Source organism: Salmo trutta, chromosome 28, assembly GCF_901001165.1.
Source record: "Salmo trutta chromosome 28, fSalTru1.1, whole genome shotgun sequence".
In the NCBI taxonomy this organism is placed as follows: domain Eukaryota; kingdom Metazoa; phylum Chordata; class Actinopteri; order Salmoniformes; family Salmonidae; genus Salmo; species Salmo trutta.
The window spans coordinates 29,526,408-29,544,744 of NC_042984.1; the positions used below are offsets into that span (position 1 = coordinate 29,526,408).

Below are 18,337 nucleotides of genomic sequence, written 5' to 3' on the forward strand. Positions count from 1 at the left end.
CTAATGAAAATAATGTACTTTTTACTCCAAGGGGCATGGTTTGCCTGTTGTCATGACACTGTGAACTGGTGCAGAGGGAATGCTGGGAACTGAGTTGCATCCCGGGACTAAGGGCAGAGACCCATGAACACCAGAAGTCCCCCCCCCCCCCCAGACCAGTCAGATATTAACTGAAGGAAGGCTAATCTAACTAGCTATATAACATGGTCTAATCGAAGTCAACCTGGCCGAAGGGTCAAAACCATTTTCTTTTCATGGGCAAGTGTGATAAGACATTTTAACTCATCTTCTATCAATGAGAGTCTACTGTATGTCTTCAGTATCCAGTATCCTGCCTGAGGTGGGAGAAAGAGGCTGTGTTATAAAGTGTTTATTATGTGCTCAACGATGATAATACACCCACATTTCCTATCTACAGGTAATATGCTAATTCCAGTTGTCTTGTCAGTCCACAGAGGTCATTGTGATTCCTAAAGAAAGTCCCCCTCACAGACACCGAGGTGATGAATGTCAGATATAGTTGTCATGTTCTAGTAGCAAACGGCTGGACGTGTGAGAGAGGAGACAATAGGTATTTTCCTCAGACTCTTCATCTCTCTCTCTGTCAGTATCACCTGGCTGCCAGACTGTCTCCACTCAAGTAGCCAGTTTGTCACCAAGTTTAAAGTAGTATTAGTCGTATGCATAGCCATGGAAGCAGGGGGTGCTGAGGGTGGTGCAGCACCCCCTGATAAATCACAATAAAAAAAAGATTTACCTAAGAAATGTTTTTTTTTATCAACAAATTAGTACACTCTGCCTTTATTACTCCTGTATGAGCGAAGAAAAACACTTTCAGCAGAGCACGCCCCCAATCATTGACATCATCACCCTTAGCATCGGCAGAACTAGCAGCAGTGTCACCTGTTTTTAGATGAGTCACAAAGACACATACACAACAACTTCATATTTGTTTTCTGCGCATCTTCACCAGAAGGAGCCCTGGGCAACATTCCTAATGTCGCTGTCCAACGTCAACAGTACAGAGTGTAAAGGGTGTCCAGGATTAGGGGTGTAACACATTGAAACAGAGGGATGAATCCGGGGTCTTGCTGAGACATTTCCTCCTCTACTTCCTCCCCTGTTTTTTTATCTCTCCCAAATCTCTCTCCTCAGTGAGATCACGGTTCAGTTGAAGTGACCTACTACACCCCCTTGTGGCATCTTTGCAATCTACAATCAATCACGCGATACCTTGAGACCACTTATCCTCTAACACTGCTATAGGAGGGACATCCTGGTAATTCCTTTATAGCTCCTCACTATCCAAGTCACCAGATACATTTAGTAAATACCTGTCAGCTTGTTTGTCTGTCTGCATATCTCTTGATCAGTCTGTCAGTTTTCACCTGAACTATGGATGGCCATGAGGAGTTTGAACAGCTGCTGCAGCAGTTTTACCACCCAAACACCACTGTCCTGTGCTAACAAAAATACTACTCTATGTATAGGTCACATTCAAGTTCAGTGGAGCACAATGTCTGAAATCTAGACCGTCACCTTGACCAAATGTGGTTTGTTTAATGTCTGATCATTCTAATGTTGATGGTCTGTTCCAGTCCTTCTCAGACTAACAGGTTTGGCAGACAGACTGCAGGTAGTTTCTCTCAGCTCAAAGTGACAGTTGAGAGGCTTGTTCCCCAGCTAATCAGCCAGTCCTCTAGTCGTCCTTCACCGGTCACTCAGCAGCTGTGTACTGTGGACGGAACAGAGACTCAATGACACAGGCAGAGCTTCAGGTGCCGGACTTCCATAAGCAACGCCGAAACCTGTATGACTTATCATCCTAGTCTCCTTCCGTTTACTGTTTCCGTCAGATGAGGTGTACTACACTCTGCCTCTCCTACACATGAGAGTGCTAGAAACTGGTGTTTCACTGACAGCTTACTTATTAGGTCCTGATTAGAAATAGTATTTATAATCACCAGTTAATTAACCACAATAAGTCAACCTCAGTACAACTAGGTTAAAGAAAAAGACCCACACATTGGTTATGGTTCTCTACGGTGATATACGCCAACATTTATTGCAAACAAAATAGATATCGGCTCCTGAACACAGGCTCATAAACTTTGACTTGCACAAGTACAATAGGAGAGAAAAGAGAAAAGGTACATTTCTTTAAAATGATAGGGTTACTGAACTTCACCAGGCAGAGTGTGGACATGATCTTTACCAAAACACATTTCTACAAAACTGCTCAATCTTAAAGCCCTAAAACTAAAAAGCTTCTCCCCTGTTTTTCTGAACCTGAAACACACTGCTCCAAACTGCAAAAGGCCAGAAAGAAAATATATTATTAAAGCAAAGCAGTTACAACCTAAAGCAAGAGGAATTATTTGGTCCTTTGGTCTCCTCTCTGAGGACATGGTTCTTTTGACACTGTCTCCACCTGCAGGTACATTTCAGTCACTGCATGTGACCTCTAACTACAATACTAAATATAGTTTCCATATAACAGACTTCTCTGATTTGATATGACAGAGTATGACTCACGTAAATAGTAGTGTCATAGCAAATGTGCATAAAAATATCAAAATGTGATCGATTGCCCAAGTTCAGTTACTTCTTAATGCTATGATCTGAACTCTGAGCTATTATTACCACTATACTGACCAACATCTCAGGTACCATGTAATTACACACATTACTAAATTGGCACAATTATACATTGAGACTAGTACAGTAGTACATAGTTAGGTGTCTTTGTTGAAGCCAAAGACTTCCAGACCAGAGAAGCCAGGTGCCATTCACATAGATACCAATGGTCGAGTTCCACGACAAAGGTTAACTTCCATGTAAAGCGTGTATGACACAATCGTAAACTCATCTCCCGAGTCCCTAACACCATCCTATTATACTTCACATTCTCTGTGACAGAGGCATTTGTATATCAAAACCAAGAATGGACTTGGTACAGAGATCAAACTAGACAATCATTACAAATAAATCAGGCTGGGAGAGGAAAATGTTTGACAATTTAGAAAATAATAATAATAATTTTCAGCTTCCTGTGATATCTCAGAACCCCCCCCCAAAAAACAGTTATTCCATTTTAAAATTCTGGCATTTCAAATGAAATAAAATAACTAAAAAAAATAAAACATAGGCACCGGATAAGCTGTTGTACAATTTGTGTAACAAACCACTTTTGAACTACAAAATATCCCAAAGTCAAAACGGTTATTTAATAAATGAGCCATTTCCATGTACAGCACATGGGAAACACAAACACCCTCCCAGGATGTGTAGAGAGGTGGGCTGATGTGAAATGTGGTGGCAGCCAGTGATGGACGAGCTCGTGGAAACTGTCGTCATTTAGCTTTTTTCTCAGCCTCTGTGGTCTCTTCTTTCGCTGCAGCATCTTCCGGAGAGACTTCCTCGTACCTGTCAGAGTGGTAGAAAAGAATAGAAAGAAAACTGTTTTCAATTAAAGGAGACAAAATGATGACTAACAACTTGGGAGATTTCACAATGCACTGCACACAACTGTATGGTTACTGAAAATAAACATAAGTGTTTTATGTTGATACCAAATAAATACACCAATGGGAGTGATGAATCCAATGCTGGCCCGGGACTCCAACAAACACAACATAAAGATGTGGGTGAGCTGCAGCCCTGGAGAATGACTGGACATGACTAGTGGGGTATCTGAATCATACTCAGCCAAAGTAACTTATGAGCAATGCTTCAGAACAAACAAACAAAAACAAAAGTTGGGTTTGGGCCAGATAGGCCTAGGTTCACTAAAATTAGTTGAACCAAACCCTGGACCTAGGTCACTTCTCAGGAAAAGCCTGATATTGACATTTCGTTCAAAGGAGAGATTGCATCTGCCAGTGCCAGAGGTCCGTCCACAGAGCTCTGGTGTTGAGGGTCAGAGTAGGAGAGAGAAACAGAGGGAAGGACACTGAACGCCAGGCAAGCCAGGGTTGATGACAGAGTCATGTCAGGGTGATGTCAGGGCAGGGTGGGGGAGACATGGGGCGTACCTGCCCGGGTGAGAGGTGATCTGGTCACTACATAGGTGGGTTGTTGCGTCGCCGGCGTGGCGAGGAGGAGCTCTGCATTGAGTTCGCCAGGCTGGCGGGAGAGCCTGACACGGTGGGGTAGTGTGTGAGCCGGGGTGTGTGTGGCAGCACCTCCTCTGAGGACTCATAGCTGAGCAGGAAGAAGAGGAAGAGGAGCAGGACGGCCAGTGAGTTGTTACAGCAGAGAAACACAGAGAGAGAAAAGACTAGTATGCCAAAGTGAATTCATAGCTCTACAAAAGGTGCTGAAAATGAAGAGATGAAGTGCTTTGGAATGGAAGACTGAACACAGAAGTGAACAAAGAATGAGTGAATATAAAGTGTGTCTAGTCAGAAACGCCAGCAGTGTGACAGATGGGAACCAGTCAAAGTATGCTGACCAGGAAGGTTAGCAGTTGGCACCGAGCCTTGGCACAGCCAGCTGACACCCAGGTCTCTTACCCTCTCTCCACATACTTCGTGCCACCCCAAGGTCATGGCTTTGTTTTTACCATGGCGAATAACAAGCGAGGCGGAGGCAACATTTCTGGCAGGAGAGGTTTGGGGAATGTTTCCTCGCCCTCCCCCTGCCCAGGCCAGCCGCTGTGCAGGTGCTTGCCCCCAGCTGGGTGTCTAACCTCTGCTGTTATTATGGCTAGCAGCAGTCAGAGCCTCCACAGCCCAAGTCACAATGCTGAGATTACAGTCTAGGGGGACCAAGGCCCAGTAGTGTATGCATGGATGAGTAGGTGTATGACAGAGCCATTCACACATAATACTCCAAGCAGCACCAGGTGGGAGAATGATATCTAAATCACTGTAATCATGTCAATAATCATTGAGTCTGAAGGGGAGACCAATAGGTGCCAAAGGTTTATATGATGAGTGAAGATCTACTTAAAAAAAAGTAAGGTGAAGATTCCATGCTGAATAATCTTGAAGGCACAAATGTCAAGATTAAGAGACAGACAACCACTTTCTTTTTTAAATATAATTATTTATATATATTTTTTTTAAAGACACCAATAGCACTATTTGGTAGGGTTGAGCGGTATCCAGATTGTCATGCCGTCCTTTCTCCCTGGGATTTACGGTATTACCGGTTTAGTACACAACGGGGCGCCCAAAAAAATACAAATAGATTGGGCGTCTATTACCAGAATGCTAACAAAATTAGAACACGTAATATCGAATTTCCATGGAGGTTGCTAGCTAAATGTGCTAACGAGCCCAAACTTAAATTAAATGCAAAGACAGGGAATCCTGATCATTAAGTGATACATATATAGGTAGGAGCCACAGAATGTAACTTTTGGTGAGTTAGGACATTTACAAGCGTTTTGACAAATGTTTGTCTCAAGGAAGAACAGTACTGGCTCTCCATCCACATGTCTACAGACTGTCTGTGCGGAGTCTGGAGTTGCTAGAGCAACGGGCTTGCCTGCTCAGAGAGGAGCAGATGGGCCCAGAACAGAGAGGAGGGAAAAAAACAAGGAAATCAAGATGGCAGATGTATAAATACCTCATCCAAAAGGTCTTGACTTCTCAAACACGGCAGAAAGCTAACACAATATGATGCCCCATCACCTTATTAATTCAGCAACATACTTAGATAGCAGGTGAAACTAGGTGTCGTATTAATGGAGAATTTAGCGTTTTTCCTTGCAGGAAAAAAAAAATGATAAAAGGCATAAGAAATATATTGTTGCGTTTGGTAAACGCAGATCTAAAATGCTTCGTATTGTTATTTCTGCTCGGCATCAGACTGGGAGAATTGACGAACGGGCATTCCAACAGCAAACAGTGCTCGGACTGATGTGTAGCAACTTATCTCCAGTACTTTCGCGGTGTAGCCAGCCAATTTTTTACTTTACGCAAAATATTAGGAAATGTAGCGGGCTGCATTCTTTATGATCGGCCTAAACAGAAATATAACTTCCATGCATCGTTTCTGCAAAAAATACCTTGCTTTTTCATTGTAAACTCATTTACTTGTGTGGCTGCCAGCCAAATAACGCTGCACTTCTGTTGTCATCTGATGAAAATAAAGCCATTTTCTGCTGAATGTGTTGCACTAATAATGTATTTTCTGTGAAGGAAAACTATAGTTGCACATCCCAGATCACTCTATTGAAGCAAAAAAAAACTTGACTTTCAATATAAAACACAACCCCTGTCGATACACAGCTGGACTCACCTGCTCCCGCTTTCTCCATGGGTGCCATTTACAAATAACTACGTGACCGGTTGAACTGTTCTGGGAAACTACATAAGCTTCATAATGTGAGTGGTGAAATAAAGAATGCATCTGCATTCTCTCCCAACGCACAGCACAAGTTGACTGCAGGTATTTACTTAAAAAATAGCTACAAATAGTACAATGTATTGAACAAATTCAAATAATAGTTTCAATGGTATTAGCGGTATAGGAAAACCATCACGTGGCTATTTCCAAACACCCTGGTAGGCAGTGCATTTGGAAAGTATTCAGATCCATTCTCTTTTTCCACATTTTGTTAAGTTACAGCCTTATTCTAAAATGGATTAAATAATTGTTTTCCCCCCTTCATCAATCTACACACAATACCCCACAATGACAAAGCAAAAGAAAGGTGTTTAGAATGTTGCAAATGTATCAAAATTTTTTTTTTAAATACCTTACTTACATAAGTATTCAGAACCTTTGCTGAGACTCAAAATTGAGCTCAGGTGCATCCTGTTTCCATTGATCATCCTTGAGGTGTTTCTACAACTTAATTGGAGTCCACCTGTGGTAAATTCAATTGATTGGACATGATTTGGAAAGGCACACACCTGTCTATATAAGGTCCCAAAGTTGACAGTGAATGTCAGAGCAAAAACCAAGCCATGAGGTCGAAGGAGTTGTCCGTAGAGCTCAGAAACAGGATTGTGTCGAGGCACAAATCTGGGGTACCACAATATTTCTGCAGCATTGAAGGTTCCCAAGAACACAGTGGCCATCTTTTTTTAAACTCCTCCTAGAGCTGGCCGCCCGGCCAAACTGAGCAATAGGGGGAGAAGGGCCTTAGGGAGAAGACCAAGAACCCGATGGTCACTTTGACAGAGCTACAGAGTTCCTCTGTGGAGATGGGAGAACCTTCCAGAAGGACAACCATCTCTGCAGCACGCCATCCTTGATGAAAACCTGCTCCAGAGCTCTCAGGATCTCAGACTGGGGCAAAGGTTCACCTTCCAACAGGACAAGGACCCTAAGCACAGAGCCAAGACAACACAGGAGTAGCTTTGGTACAAGTCTCTGAATGTTCTTGAGTGGCCCAGCCAGAGCCCGGATTTGAACCTGATCGAACATCTGGAGAGACCTGAAAATAGCTGTGCAGCAACGCTCCCCATCCAACCTGACAGAGCTTGAGAGGATCTGTAGAGAAGAATGCAAGAAACCCTCCCAAATACAAGTGTTCCATGCTTGTAGCATCATACCCAAGAAGACTCAAGGCTGTAATCGCTGCCAAAGGTGCTTCAACAAAGTATTGAGTAAAGGGTCTGGATACTTTTGTAAATGTCATATTTCCATTTTTTGTATACATTTTTTTATAAACGTGAAAACATCTATAAAAAACAGTTTTTGCTTTGTCATTATGGGGTATTGTGTGTAGATTTGATGAGGAAAGAAATTGATTAAATCCATTTTAGAATAAGGCTAACGTAACAAAATGTGGAAAAAGTGAAGTGGTCTGAATACTTTCCGAAGGCACTGTAGGTATATGGTATACCACCCAAGCCTACCATCTGGTGCTGCATGGTGGAACAGGATAAATGTTCAATACCACTGGTGATGAGCTCAGAAATGATTAAGAAATGCCATGCTGGAAACAGGGAAGGTATTATATTATTACCTGAACATCTCTGTCAGTTCTCCTTTCAACAGAGCTACAACCACCGGGAATCCAATACAGGCTGGGACCAGGTACAGCAAGGCAGGCTGGGAAGGAAGAGAGAGTGAGACAAGTCAACCGGTCAGTAGCAGCCAAGTCAACAAAGGTAACGCTTTCAACTGCATGTCACGAGTGTGAACTGGGAGTCTGTGCCTCGCTCACCTGGGCATGTTTGAAGGTGTGCATGACCCAGATGGTCATACCCAGGCCAAAGATGTACGCCAGGAAGCTGGTGTAGAAGTAGGTCCTGGTGTTCTTCTTCAGACTGGAGGGGGCAGGGTACAGAGAGAACATTAAACAGCTGGAAACAACCAGACTGGGCAGGGAGAGCGAGGATCTGGTAGGAGAAGAGTTAGCGCTCACCTGACATCAAAGCGGAGAAGTAAAGCAATGAAGATGCCTGAAAAATAAATGCAATATTCACATTAACAGAGGGGCCAGTGCTCTTAAGGTGTCAGCATGCTTCAGTTCGGCTAGGCGAAATGAAGTGTGCTTGCATACTCCCTTAAAAGACCTTTACTTGAAAAAAAAAAAAAAAAGCAGCAATAGTACTGTTTGTCCATTTTGAACTGCCATAGCCAGTATACAGTTCCTCAAAAGAGTCTGAATTCAAATCAAATTTTATTCAAATGTGTAGAACTTACTGTGAAATGCTTAATTACAAGCCCTTAACCAACAATGCAGTTCAAGAAAAAGACTTAAGAAAATATATACTGGGGGGGTGTACCGGTACCGAGTCAATATGCGGGAGTACAGGTTAGTCGAGGTAGTTTGTCTAATCTAAGATAGAATTAATGACAACTCAAGAAATCTGAAGAAAAAAACCTTCCCGAAGACGATAACATCACAAAATGTCATAATATATGCACAACTGTTTCGGATGGAAAGCATGCGGATGCCTTTAGAAGAAAAATACGCTTTCAGCGCGTGGTGTTAGAGTGGAGGTGGATGTAATGCTGGAGTATTGCCCTCAAGTGGACGTCACAAGCCAATATGTACATAACATTAGAAACTACTGCTGAGTGAGGGGAACGTTGACTTGCCTGGAATGACAATATCGCCAAGACCCAGCATGGCAAATTGATTGGCACCTAGACCCTTCTCGAACAGGTCCTGGGGAAACACCACTGAGATTGAGAGAAGAGGGAGAAAGAGGAAGAAGTAACTATGTCACCATGTGTCAGATGGGATCTAATTTCAGAGACCAAAAGCAGAGCACACACACACACAAACACGATGACAGTAGTTTCTCCACAGTGACTGGGGTGATAGATGCTGCTTTTCAGACAGCCATATACTTAACTCTCTGTGGTACTAACAAAATACATTCACGTAGCACCCATTAAAGTAAGGTTACACATTAAATACTGTCTATAAATATTGATTGCATTGATATTTTACAATAAAAAAGGTCCCTTTACTCACACTTAATGGGTGCCTCGAACGACTTGGCCACGGTAACCATGACATTGGTGCCAAACACCTACAGGGATAACGGTTGTTTATTCAAGTGAGTCAATTCTCCAAGCTTAACATTTTGGCAGGGCCTAAGGGGTATACTACACAGCAGGATCAATGAGTTAGCCAGCTAACTTGCCTAAATATATACACCGTAATTTCCGGACTATTAAGCGCACCTGAATATAAGCCGCACCCACTGAATTTAAAAAACATTTTTATTTTGAACATAAATAAGCAGCACATGTCTATAAGCCGCAGGTGCCTACCGGTACATTGAAACAAATGAACTTTACACAGGCTTTAACGAAACACGGCTTGTAACAAAAAATAAAAAATTAGCAGTAAGCTTTAGTTGTCTTTTTGCACTGAGTCAATTCCTCACGCTGCTGTTTCCAACGTCCTATCATCGACTCATTAAGACCAAGCTCCCGTGCAGCAGCTCTATTTCCTTTTCCAACAGCCAGATCAATCGCCTTCAACTTGAAAGCTGCATCATATGCATTTCTCCGTGTCTTTGCCATGATGAGGGTGACAAAATGACTACCGTAATCAGAATGATGGGAAGTTTGAGAGCGCTCGATTTAATCTAAAGAGTAAACAAAAAGTTGTTTGACCTTAACCCGTTCGGCAATTTCATTGGTCTAATGAAAGCTTCATGCCGGCAAAAAACTGAGCACGTCACAGAATGTGTTTTTTTGGAGGAGAAAAAATTGAAAGCGGGAAAAATCCATATATTAGCCGCGTCATTGTTTAAGCCGCGAGGTTCAAAGCCTGGGAAAAAAGTTGCGGCTTATAGTCCGGAATTTACGGTATGTATTTTTCAAAATAAGCTTGAAATGTGCATGGTCTAATTGACTCACAACCGAAAAAAAATCTACATTTAGCATTCTTATTTTTGGTTATTTATCAAAGTTAGCTGGCTCATTGACCCTACTGTGTAGTGTACCCCTCTGGTGTGTAGCCTAGTAGTGCAGTGTTGGGGTTATTTGGCAGACTTACCCAGAAGACGTCATATACAAACAGCCCCCCCAGCAGGATGCAGCCAGTACTGACATTGTTTAGGTGCAGAAGCTCCACCCCATTCAGGGCGAACGCCAGGCCAAAGAGGTTGTTGGCAATCCAGTGCTGAGAAGAACCAAAGAACACTTTATCAAACAAAAAACATCCACAACACCCAAACAGGAGACAAACACAGATGAACCCAACCATAGAGAGCATTGAAAGAAACACAGGAAATTTTCTGCAGCCAATTACAGCACTGTTAGTACGCCTGACCATTTGGTGTCTTCAACGTTTTATCTAGGACGAAGTGTAACATTGGGTTTTGACCAGAGGCGACGCCTCTTGACAACACGTCGCTCCAACGCTTCAAATTTGCATAAAGTAGAGCTCAACTTTTTCTAGCGCTCCTGTTGCAGGGTTCTCGCCGCTCATCTTCCAACAATCCCTCGCACATTTCTCTGCGTGCCCTCGTTGAAAAATGAATGGGGCCGGAACTTCTCCCGACGAATTCATTGTTGGTGAAAACCCAGTGTAACACCGTCATCCTCTACACCCCAAACTAAATCGCCATGCCATAAAAAAAAACTAAAAAAATAACACACTATTTTAACACGCTGTGGTGTAACTTCAACTGACCTTCTTGAGGATATACCAGACCCCCACCACAGTGCTGATGACCAGGCAGATCATGTCCTTGGTGTCAAACTCATAGTTGACAATTTCTGTGGGAGGGAGGGTCATCAGTTAAACATACGTGCTTTTACAGGGTATTTACCATATTACTGTTTCTAGCTCTTTCATTCCATCCTTACCTTCTTTGGTCTCTCCTGAGCCCTGAGTGAAGAGCAGCTGGTACTGCTTGATGGGAATGTTCGCAGGGAAGATCCTGTTCATGAAGGGACTAACCGAGAGAGGCAGAAATGATGTTGAGACAGCCTACAGAATCCAAGTCCTCTAACGTGAAAGGAGATCTTAATTAATAAAGTGATATGAAATAAACCAAGCCTCTCACCTCATTGTATGAGACAGTGCCAAAATCCCCAGGACAAAGAAATACATTGACAGCAGCAAGTTGATGTACTCTTGTGAGAAAATCTATGATCGAAACGAGGCAAAATCATTTAGTATTACGAATTCCACCCTTCTCCACAGTATAACACCACTAGTCTCTCTCGCTCTTGATCAGGGAGCTGAAAAAAGTGAATCAATAAGGACAGCATGCATGACGTGAGCATGGGGTGCAAGCAATGAGTAACCCAGATACAGTACGGTAAAGCAGAGGTACAGCGATATGTGGGAGATTGGAGGGGAAAGCAGTAGCTTATTCAAATGTAATAATGCAGGAAACGATTCAGGACAAAGCATAGGAAGTGTTGCGAGTGATGATGCTCACTTTGAAGAAGAGGTAGAGGCCGAAGAGGGTGCAGCTGGCGATTATGGGGAACCGTGCAGCATCTCTGCCTGTGATGGTCTCTGGCATGTCTGAGGAGTTCTGGGAAGAGACAGAAACAAGGGTGAGTGGACAAGAATGCATACAAAACACACACACACACACACACACACACACACACACACACACACACCCTAAGTACCTTCCAAAACACACAAAAGCCTGAACATTCTCAAAGCACATTGCCAAAGTTCCTCTTCAGAGAGAAAGCACTAGACCATCTCAATATCAACTTGTCTCTTACTAAATCACAGTCATAACCTTTAGTGCCTCATCTCATCGCAGACTAATTCTATTTCTTCACAAAATAAGTAGTTAGGTTTCTGTCTAGTGGGACACGAACATGTGACCCATCTGAATGAAATTAGCTAATCTGCACAGGGAATATAATTAAAATGGGTCACTGTGGTGCGATGAGTAGCAAGTAACAAGACAGGACTGCAACGAACGAGCGATTCATTCTAAAGACCCCATGTCCAGTTGATACTAGATAGAGGCCTTTAACATATCACCTTCAGGGTCCGTTTCTTCTATAGCACCGTCCTTGAACCCTTTCAAAGTTCACCCAACCTGTTCAGTGTGATTCTGGTCAAGGGGACTTGGCCTGTGCACGACAGGACCCACATCCTCATTGATTGGGAACAAAGCAGGACTATGCCGAGGCCCAAACCTTGACACTTGGTGCCTAATAACCAAAATGATTTTACACACAAATGGGAGACATACACACATAGCGACACACTGTCATGAAGCATCTTCAAGATTGCCACGAACAATGAGGTGTCAGTATGAGAGGAAGAATATGTTTAAATAAAAAAAACTGTCGACTGACAGTGCGTGTTCTGAGTATCAGTTCTAATACTCACTCTGTACTCATAATCGCAACCATTTTCTCCAGCAACCTAAGGATGAAATAAGTGTTCAGAAAGTCATAAGCTGGGTATGCAGTAAACATATAGTAGGTCATCTATAGTAAGCACCAGGGAAGATTCTAGCTGAGGCATCAACCAACCGCACGTCAACACCACACAGGAAGGACTGCAGCAGGGTACCAGTTAGTTCACAACCACCAGAAAACTTCATTCATTTCACGCCACTCAAAAAGCCTGTTATCAGACAACCAAATCATGCATCATCATCATCATCCCTTTCCCTCCACCCACCGACTAAAAGACCAGTAGTGACGGCTGTATGACACGTGTAGTTGTGAAAATATAACTGATTTGCATATTCCTACTGTACTTTGAGCAAGTGTCAGAAGGGCTTCAGAGAAAAGAATAGGCTCGGGCGTGGCTCGAAATTAACTGAGAAGCAATGGAAATGGGTTTACCTAAACGTATCCACTCATGTCAAAACAAATAAAAATCGCCTAAACCCTTGCACACGTCTCTCCATCACCTGCTAAAGACTTGGCAGTGACAACCGGCTGGAATGAATGAACAACATCATGCCAGCTAGCTAGATGTCATGATTAAAAATAACATTGACCACTCAACAAAAACAAAATCAATTTAACTAGTAAATTAAGCAAGCAAACGATCAGGCAAATCGGGTTAACATATGGTTCATGACAGCCCCGGCCAAGGCCTGCCAGTCATTCATTACTGTTGTTAGCTAGCTAGCCATGCCTAGCTAACTGGCTAGCTACATCAGACTTGTCTGGATATGGAACAGAAACACTGACTGTAACGTGAGTAACATCTGGCTAATGTTGCATGAGACTTGTGTGCGAGACACTTGACAGCTGCATGAGTTTCGTTGCATCCTTTGTTTATGGCCCAACAACAGGATCCAACAGTTTAGCGCTTCCCACTGTTAGCTGAGTAAACTACCTAGCTAATGTTACTTAGCTAGCTACTTGTACATTGCAATCATGTTAACGTTACCTTGCTTTTGCCACAGTTGACTGACCGCAGTGCACCGAAGAAGATGGGCAACAGAGCCATAAAAACAAGGCTGCCATATGCCAGTGCCGTTCCCTCCGGTGTCGCCACAAACTTGGCCACGGTCGCGTTGACAGCGTCGGTACCATTTGAGTCGGTAGCATTCAGGCCGTCCAGAATGAGAGGTGAAGTTTCGCTGGGTAAGACCGATCCTTGATCAACATCCGCCATGTTTGCAAGTTGTCCAACCCAAATGAGACGTGTACACTGTTTTCGATCTATGAAGACTGGTCGTTTCTCACTTAATAAGAACGTTCTCTTTTGCTAAGGCCACGTTCCCTATCTCTTTGCCAATTGAAACACCTCTTCCTTGTTCTTATTCTTCGGTGGGGTTTATCGGCGGTTGGCATCCAACGTTATGTTGCATTACCGCCACTTGCTGTAGTGGAGTGTGGGCCAGAGACAGGGAGACACTAAATCCTACCGGCCAGCACCGTTGCTTTTTTTTGAGACTATATCTAATGACGTTCTACTCAATATACTCTTTAAACTAATTTCCTGTATCCCCTTCTCCCTCATACTAGATCTCAGCCTCCCTCTTTCCCTCCGATACTTCCCACACTGCAGCAATACATGTTCCACGGTCTCTGTTTCCTGGCAAGAATCACACTTTCCTGTTGGATGCTTTCCTATCACATTTAAGGACTTATTCAACTGGCTGTGTCCCACCCTTAATCTAGTAAAAATAGCCTCCTCTCTTCTGTCCTCCCCTCCCTGACTTTCCTCTGTACTGAAATAAATGCCTGCCCTTAGTCTCTCTATTCCACTGCTCCTGCCATCTCTGCATCATTCTATTTGTATTTATTTTATTGAGCCTTTATTTAACAAGGCAAATCAGTTAAGAACAAATTCTTATTTACAATGACGGCCTACCCCGGCCAAACCCGGACGACGCTGGGCCAATTGTGCACCGCCCTATCGGACTCCCAATCACGGACGGTTGTGATACAGCCTGGAATCGAACCAGGGTCTGCAGTGACACCTCTAGCACTGAGAGGCAGTGCCTTAGACCGCTGTGCCACTCGGGGGCCCATCACTGTCCATATCAGGCTTTTCGCCACTGCCTTGCTCATTGAAACTACAACATCAACATCCCCACTACTAAGTGCTTGTTTAGCCAGTACATCAACTGCCTCGTTCCCCTCCACCCCCACATGGGCTGGGACCCATGTAAATCGTAATCGTACCCATCTGCCTAATCCTGCCATGGGTTTGTTGCACCGCACCAAGCAGATCGTGTCTGCTACTTGACATAAAGGACTGGAGACTCATCAACACTGTACATGAATCAGAGCAAATAACTACTCTGTCTGGCTTGACTTCCTCCACCCACTGCAAGGCCAACAGTATGGCCATCAGCTCCGCCGTATATACAGCCAGATGATCTGTAATACGTTTTCTGACTTCCACCCCACATTCCTGCACTACAAATGCTGACCCAGCACATCCTGTCCTTTGGATATTTTGAACCATCTGTTTAAATGGCCACAAAGTCCTGATACACAGTATCCAGACATCTCTTAAACAAATCAGATGGATCAACACGCTCCCTATCTTTTTGTAGTCTCTCCAACACTTCTAGACCAACTACTGGAGGTGGTGAGTAGCCATGGTGGATTTACAGGAATAACTACTGTTGGACTAAACTCCCTTCTATACAGTCCCATCTCCTTCGCCTGGATATTACCCACCCACCCAAAGCTTGTGTTCTGTCTTCGCTCATGTTCCCAGCATACCTGTAAAATCCCTTTTGCAGGCCATGTCCCTGTAGGTTGACCCAAAAATGCATTGCCAGCTGCTGTCTCCTAATCTGCAATGGCATATCCCCCATCTCCACCTGTAGTGCAGACACTGGGGAGGTCCGAAACACCCCACTACATAATCTGAGTCCTTGCCTCTGTATGACACCTAGCCTTTCCAATGAGGTCCGGGCTGCTGAACCATAAGCTATACTGCCATAGTCTATTACAGATAGGATCAATGCAACATACATGAGAAACGCCCAGCCCCCCACTCCTGACCCGTCAGACAGCGCATCACATTTCACACCTTCTTACACTTTCCCACCCCTCTCTCAATGTGTTCTGCCCAGGTCAGTCGAGTGTCAAAGTATACCCCAAGGAACCTGAAGGCCCCCCACCCTCTCCAAGTTTCTCCCTTATAACCTCAAGCATACCTCATATCCCACCTTCCTCCTGGTAAAGAACACTGTCTGAGTTCTCTACAGAGAACCTGAATCCCCACATTAATGCCTGTAGCTCTGCCTCATCAATTGCTTCCTGTATTGCACATTTCTTCCCCTCTTCCATAAGGCCCCATCATCTGCAAATAATGACCTCCCAATGTCTGACTGTACCTGAGAGTAAACATCATTGATCATGATTGAGAACAACAGAGGACTAGTCATGCTCCCCCTGTGGAGTACCATTCTCTTCCTTGTTGGTTCACTTGCTGTCAATATATTGTTTCAAACCAGTACTTAACACCACCTAGTGGTATGGATGGTTGTTTTGGAACAAATACCTTTTTTTTATATACAGTTGAAGTCGCAAGTTTACATACACTTAGGTTGGAGTCATTAAAACTCGTTTTTCAACCACTCCACACATTTCTTGTTTACAAACTATAGTTTTGGCAAGTCGGTTAGGGCATCTACTTTGTGGACGACACAAGTAATTTTTCCAACAATTGTTTGCAGACAGATTATGTCACTTATAATTCACAGTATCACAATTCCAGTGGGTCAGAAGTTTACATACACTAAGTTGACTGTGCCTTTAAACAGCTTGGATAGCTCCAGAAATGATGTCATGGCTTTAGAAGCTTCTGATAGGCTAATTGACATCATTTGAGTTAATTGGAGGTGTACCTGTGGCTGTATTTCAAGGCCTACCTTCAAACTCAGTGCTGCTTTGCTTGACATCATGGGAAAATCTAAAGAAATCAGACCTCCACAAGTCTGGTTCATCCTTGGGAGCAATTTCCAAACGCCTGAAGGTACCACGTTCATCTGTACAAACAATAGTACGCAAGTATAAACACCATGGGACCACGCAGCCGTCATACCGCTCAGGAAGGAGATGCATTCTGTCTCCTAGAGATGAACGTACTTTGGTGCGAAAAGTGCAAATAAATCCCAGAACAACAGCAAAAGACCTTGTGAAGATGTTGGAGGAAACAGGTACAAAAGTATCTATATCCACAGTAAAACGAGTCCTATATCTACATAACCTGAAAGGCCGCTCAGCAAGGAAGAAGCCACTGCTCCAAAACTGCCATAAAAAAGCCAGACTACGGTTTGCAACTGCACATGGGGACAAAGATCATACTTTTTGGAGAAATGTCCTCTGGTCTGATGAAACAAAAATAGAACTGTTTGGCCATAATGACCATCGTTATGTTTGGAGGAAAAAGGGGGATGCTTGCAAGCTGAAGAACACCATCCCAACCGTGAAGCACGAGGGGGGCAGCATCATGTTGTGGGGGTACTTTGCTGCAGGAGGGACTGGTGCACTTCACAAAATAGATGGCATCATGAGGGAGGAAAATGATTTGGATATATTGAAGCAACATCTCTAGACATCAGTCAGGAAGTTAAAGCTTGGTTGCAAATGGGTCTTCCAAATGGATAATGACCCCAATCATACTTCCAAAGTTGTCAAAATGGCTTAAGGACAACAAAGTCAAGGTATTGGAGTGGCCATCACAAGGCCCTGACCTCAATCCTATAGAAAGTTTGTGGGCAGAACTGAAAAAGTGTGTGTGAGCAAACCTGACTCAGTTACACCAGCTCTTTCAGGAGGAATGGGCCAAAATTCACCCAACTTTTTGTGGGAAGCTTGTGGAAGGCTACCTGAAATGTTTAACCCAAGTTAAACGATTGAAAGGAAATGCTACCAAATACTAATTGAATATGTAAACTTCTGACCCACTGGGAATGTGATGAAATAAAAGCTGAAATAAATCACTCTATTATTTTGACATTTCCCTTAAAATAAAGTGGTGATCCTAACTGACCTAACACAGGGAATTTTTACTAGGATTAAATGTATTTGGCTAAGGCGTATGTGAACTTCTGACTTCAACTGTATATATATTTTTTTATGAACAATAAAACAAGTACAAAACAGAAATATACAAACTTGGTATCAGCAATGATTTGGTCAAGACCTTTAAGTCTTTCTGCAAAGATGGATGCAAGTAGATTTCCATCATTGTTCATTCATGTGATTTATCGCCAATTTTCTAACATTATAGGATCCTTGTTTAGTTTGGGGATTACAGAAAAAGGCCTTGTGTCAGAAACAGGCAGGACCCCTAAATCAATTGCTTCCTTAAAGACATTGAATATAAATTCAACAATATCCTCCTGAAAATATGTACATTAAGGCCATCATTCTCTGGAGATCTTTTTAACTTGCTGATACATTTTTTTATTTCAATGATAGAAATCAATTCAGAAGCATCCTAATCCTATTTCAAAAAGTGTCCTAGCTAGGTAAATTATAGTCTACA

The 18,337-nt window shown here is 43.1% G+C and overlaps 1 protein-coding gene across 4 annotated transcripts; it reads right to left on the bottom strand.

The window, feature by feature from the left end:
* Window positions 1-2,030: 2,030 nt before the first annotated feature.
* LOC115165963 (minor histocompatibility antigen H13) lies at window positions 2,031-14,210 on the bottom strand. Of its 4 annotated transcripts, XM_029719517.1 has the most exons (14): window positions 13,766-14,210; window positions 12,746-12,781; window positions 11,823-11,921; window positions 11,442-11,524; window positions 11,242-11,330; window positions 11,066-11,151; window positions 10,427-10,552; window positions 9,392-9,449; window positions 9,010-9,093; window positions 8,330-8,366; window positions 8,129-8,231; window positions 7,928-8,013; window positions 4,035-4,203; window positions 2,031-3,426 (listed from the first exon to the last, which is right to left on the bottom strand). In XM_029719517.1, the coding sequence occupies exons 1-13, from the start codon at window positions 13,991-13,993 to the stop codon at window positions 4,062-4,064; spliced, it is 1,257 nt and encodes a 418-aa protein (XP_029575377.1). In that variant the 5' UTR covers window positions 13,994-14,210; the 3' UTR covers window positions 2,031-3,426; window positions 4,035-4,061. The 4 variants fall into 4 exon arrangements, with proteins under 4 accessions (XP_029575377.1, XP_029575378.1, XP_029575379.1 ...); XM_029719518.1 differs by lacking the exon at window positions 12,746-12,781 and having other exon boundaries at window positions 13,766-14,192; XM_029719519.1 differs by lacking the exon at window positions 4,035-4,203 and having other exon boundaries at window positions 13,766-14,170.
* Between the last annotated feature and the right edge of the window lie 4,127 nt (window positions 14,211-18,337).

Excerpts from the sequence above, each read along its gene's own strand:
- LOC115165963 (XM_029719517.1), bottom strand. The coding sequence starts at position 13,993 with ATGGCGGATGTTGATCAAGGATCGGTCTTACCCAGCGAAACTTCACCT. Across the intron at positions 11,152-11,241 it reads CTCAGGAGAGACCAAAGAAG|AAATTGTCAACTATGAGTTT; the intron begins GTAAGGATGGAA and ends TCCCTCCCACAG. Across the intron at positions 8,367-9,009 it reads TGGCGATATTGTCATTCCAG|GCATCTTCATTGCTTTACTT; the intron begins GCAAGTCAACGT and ends TTTATTTTTCAG.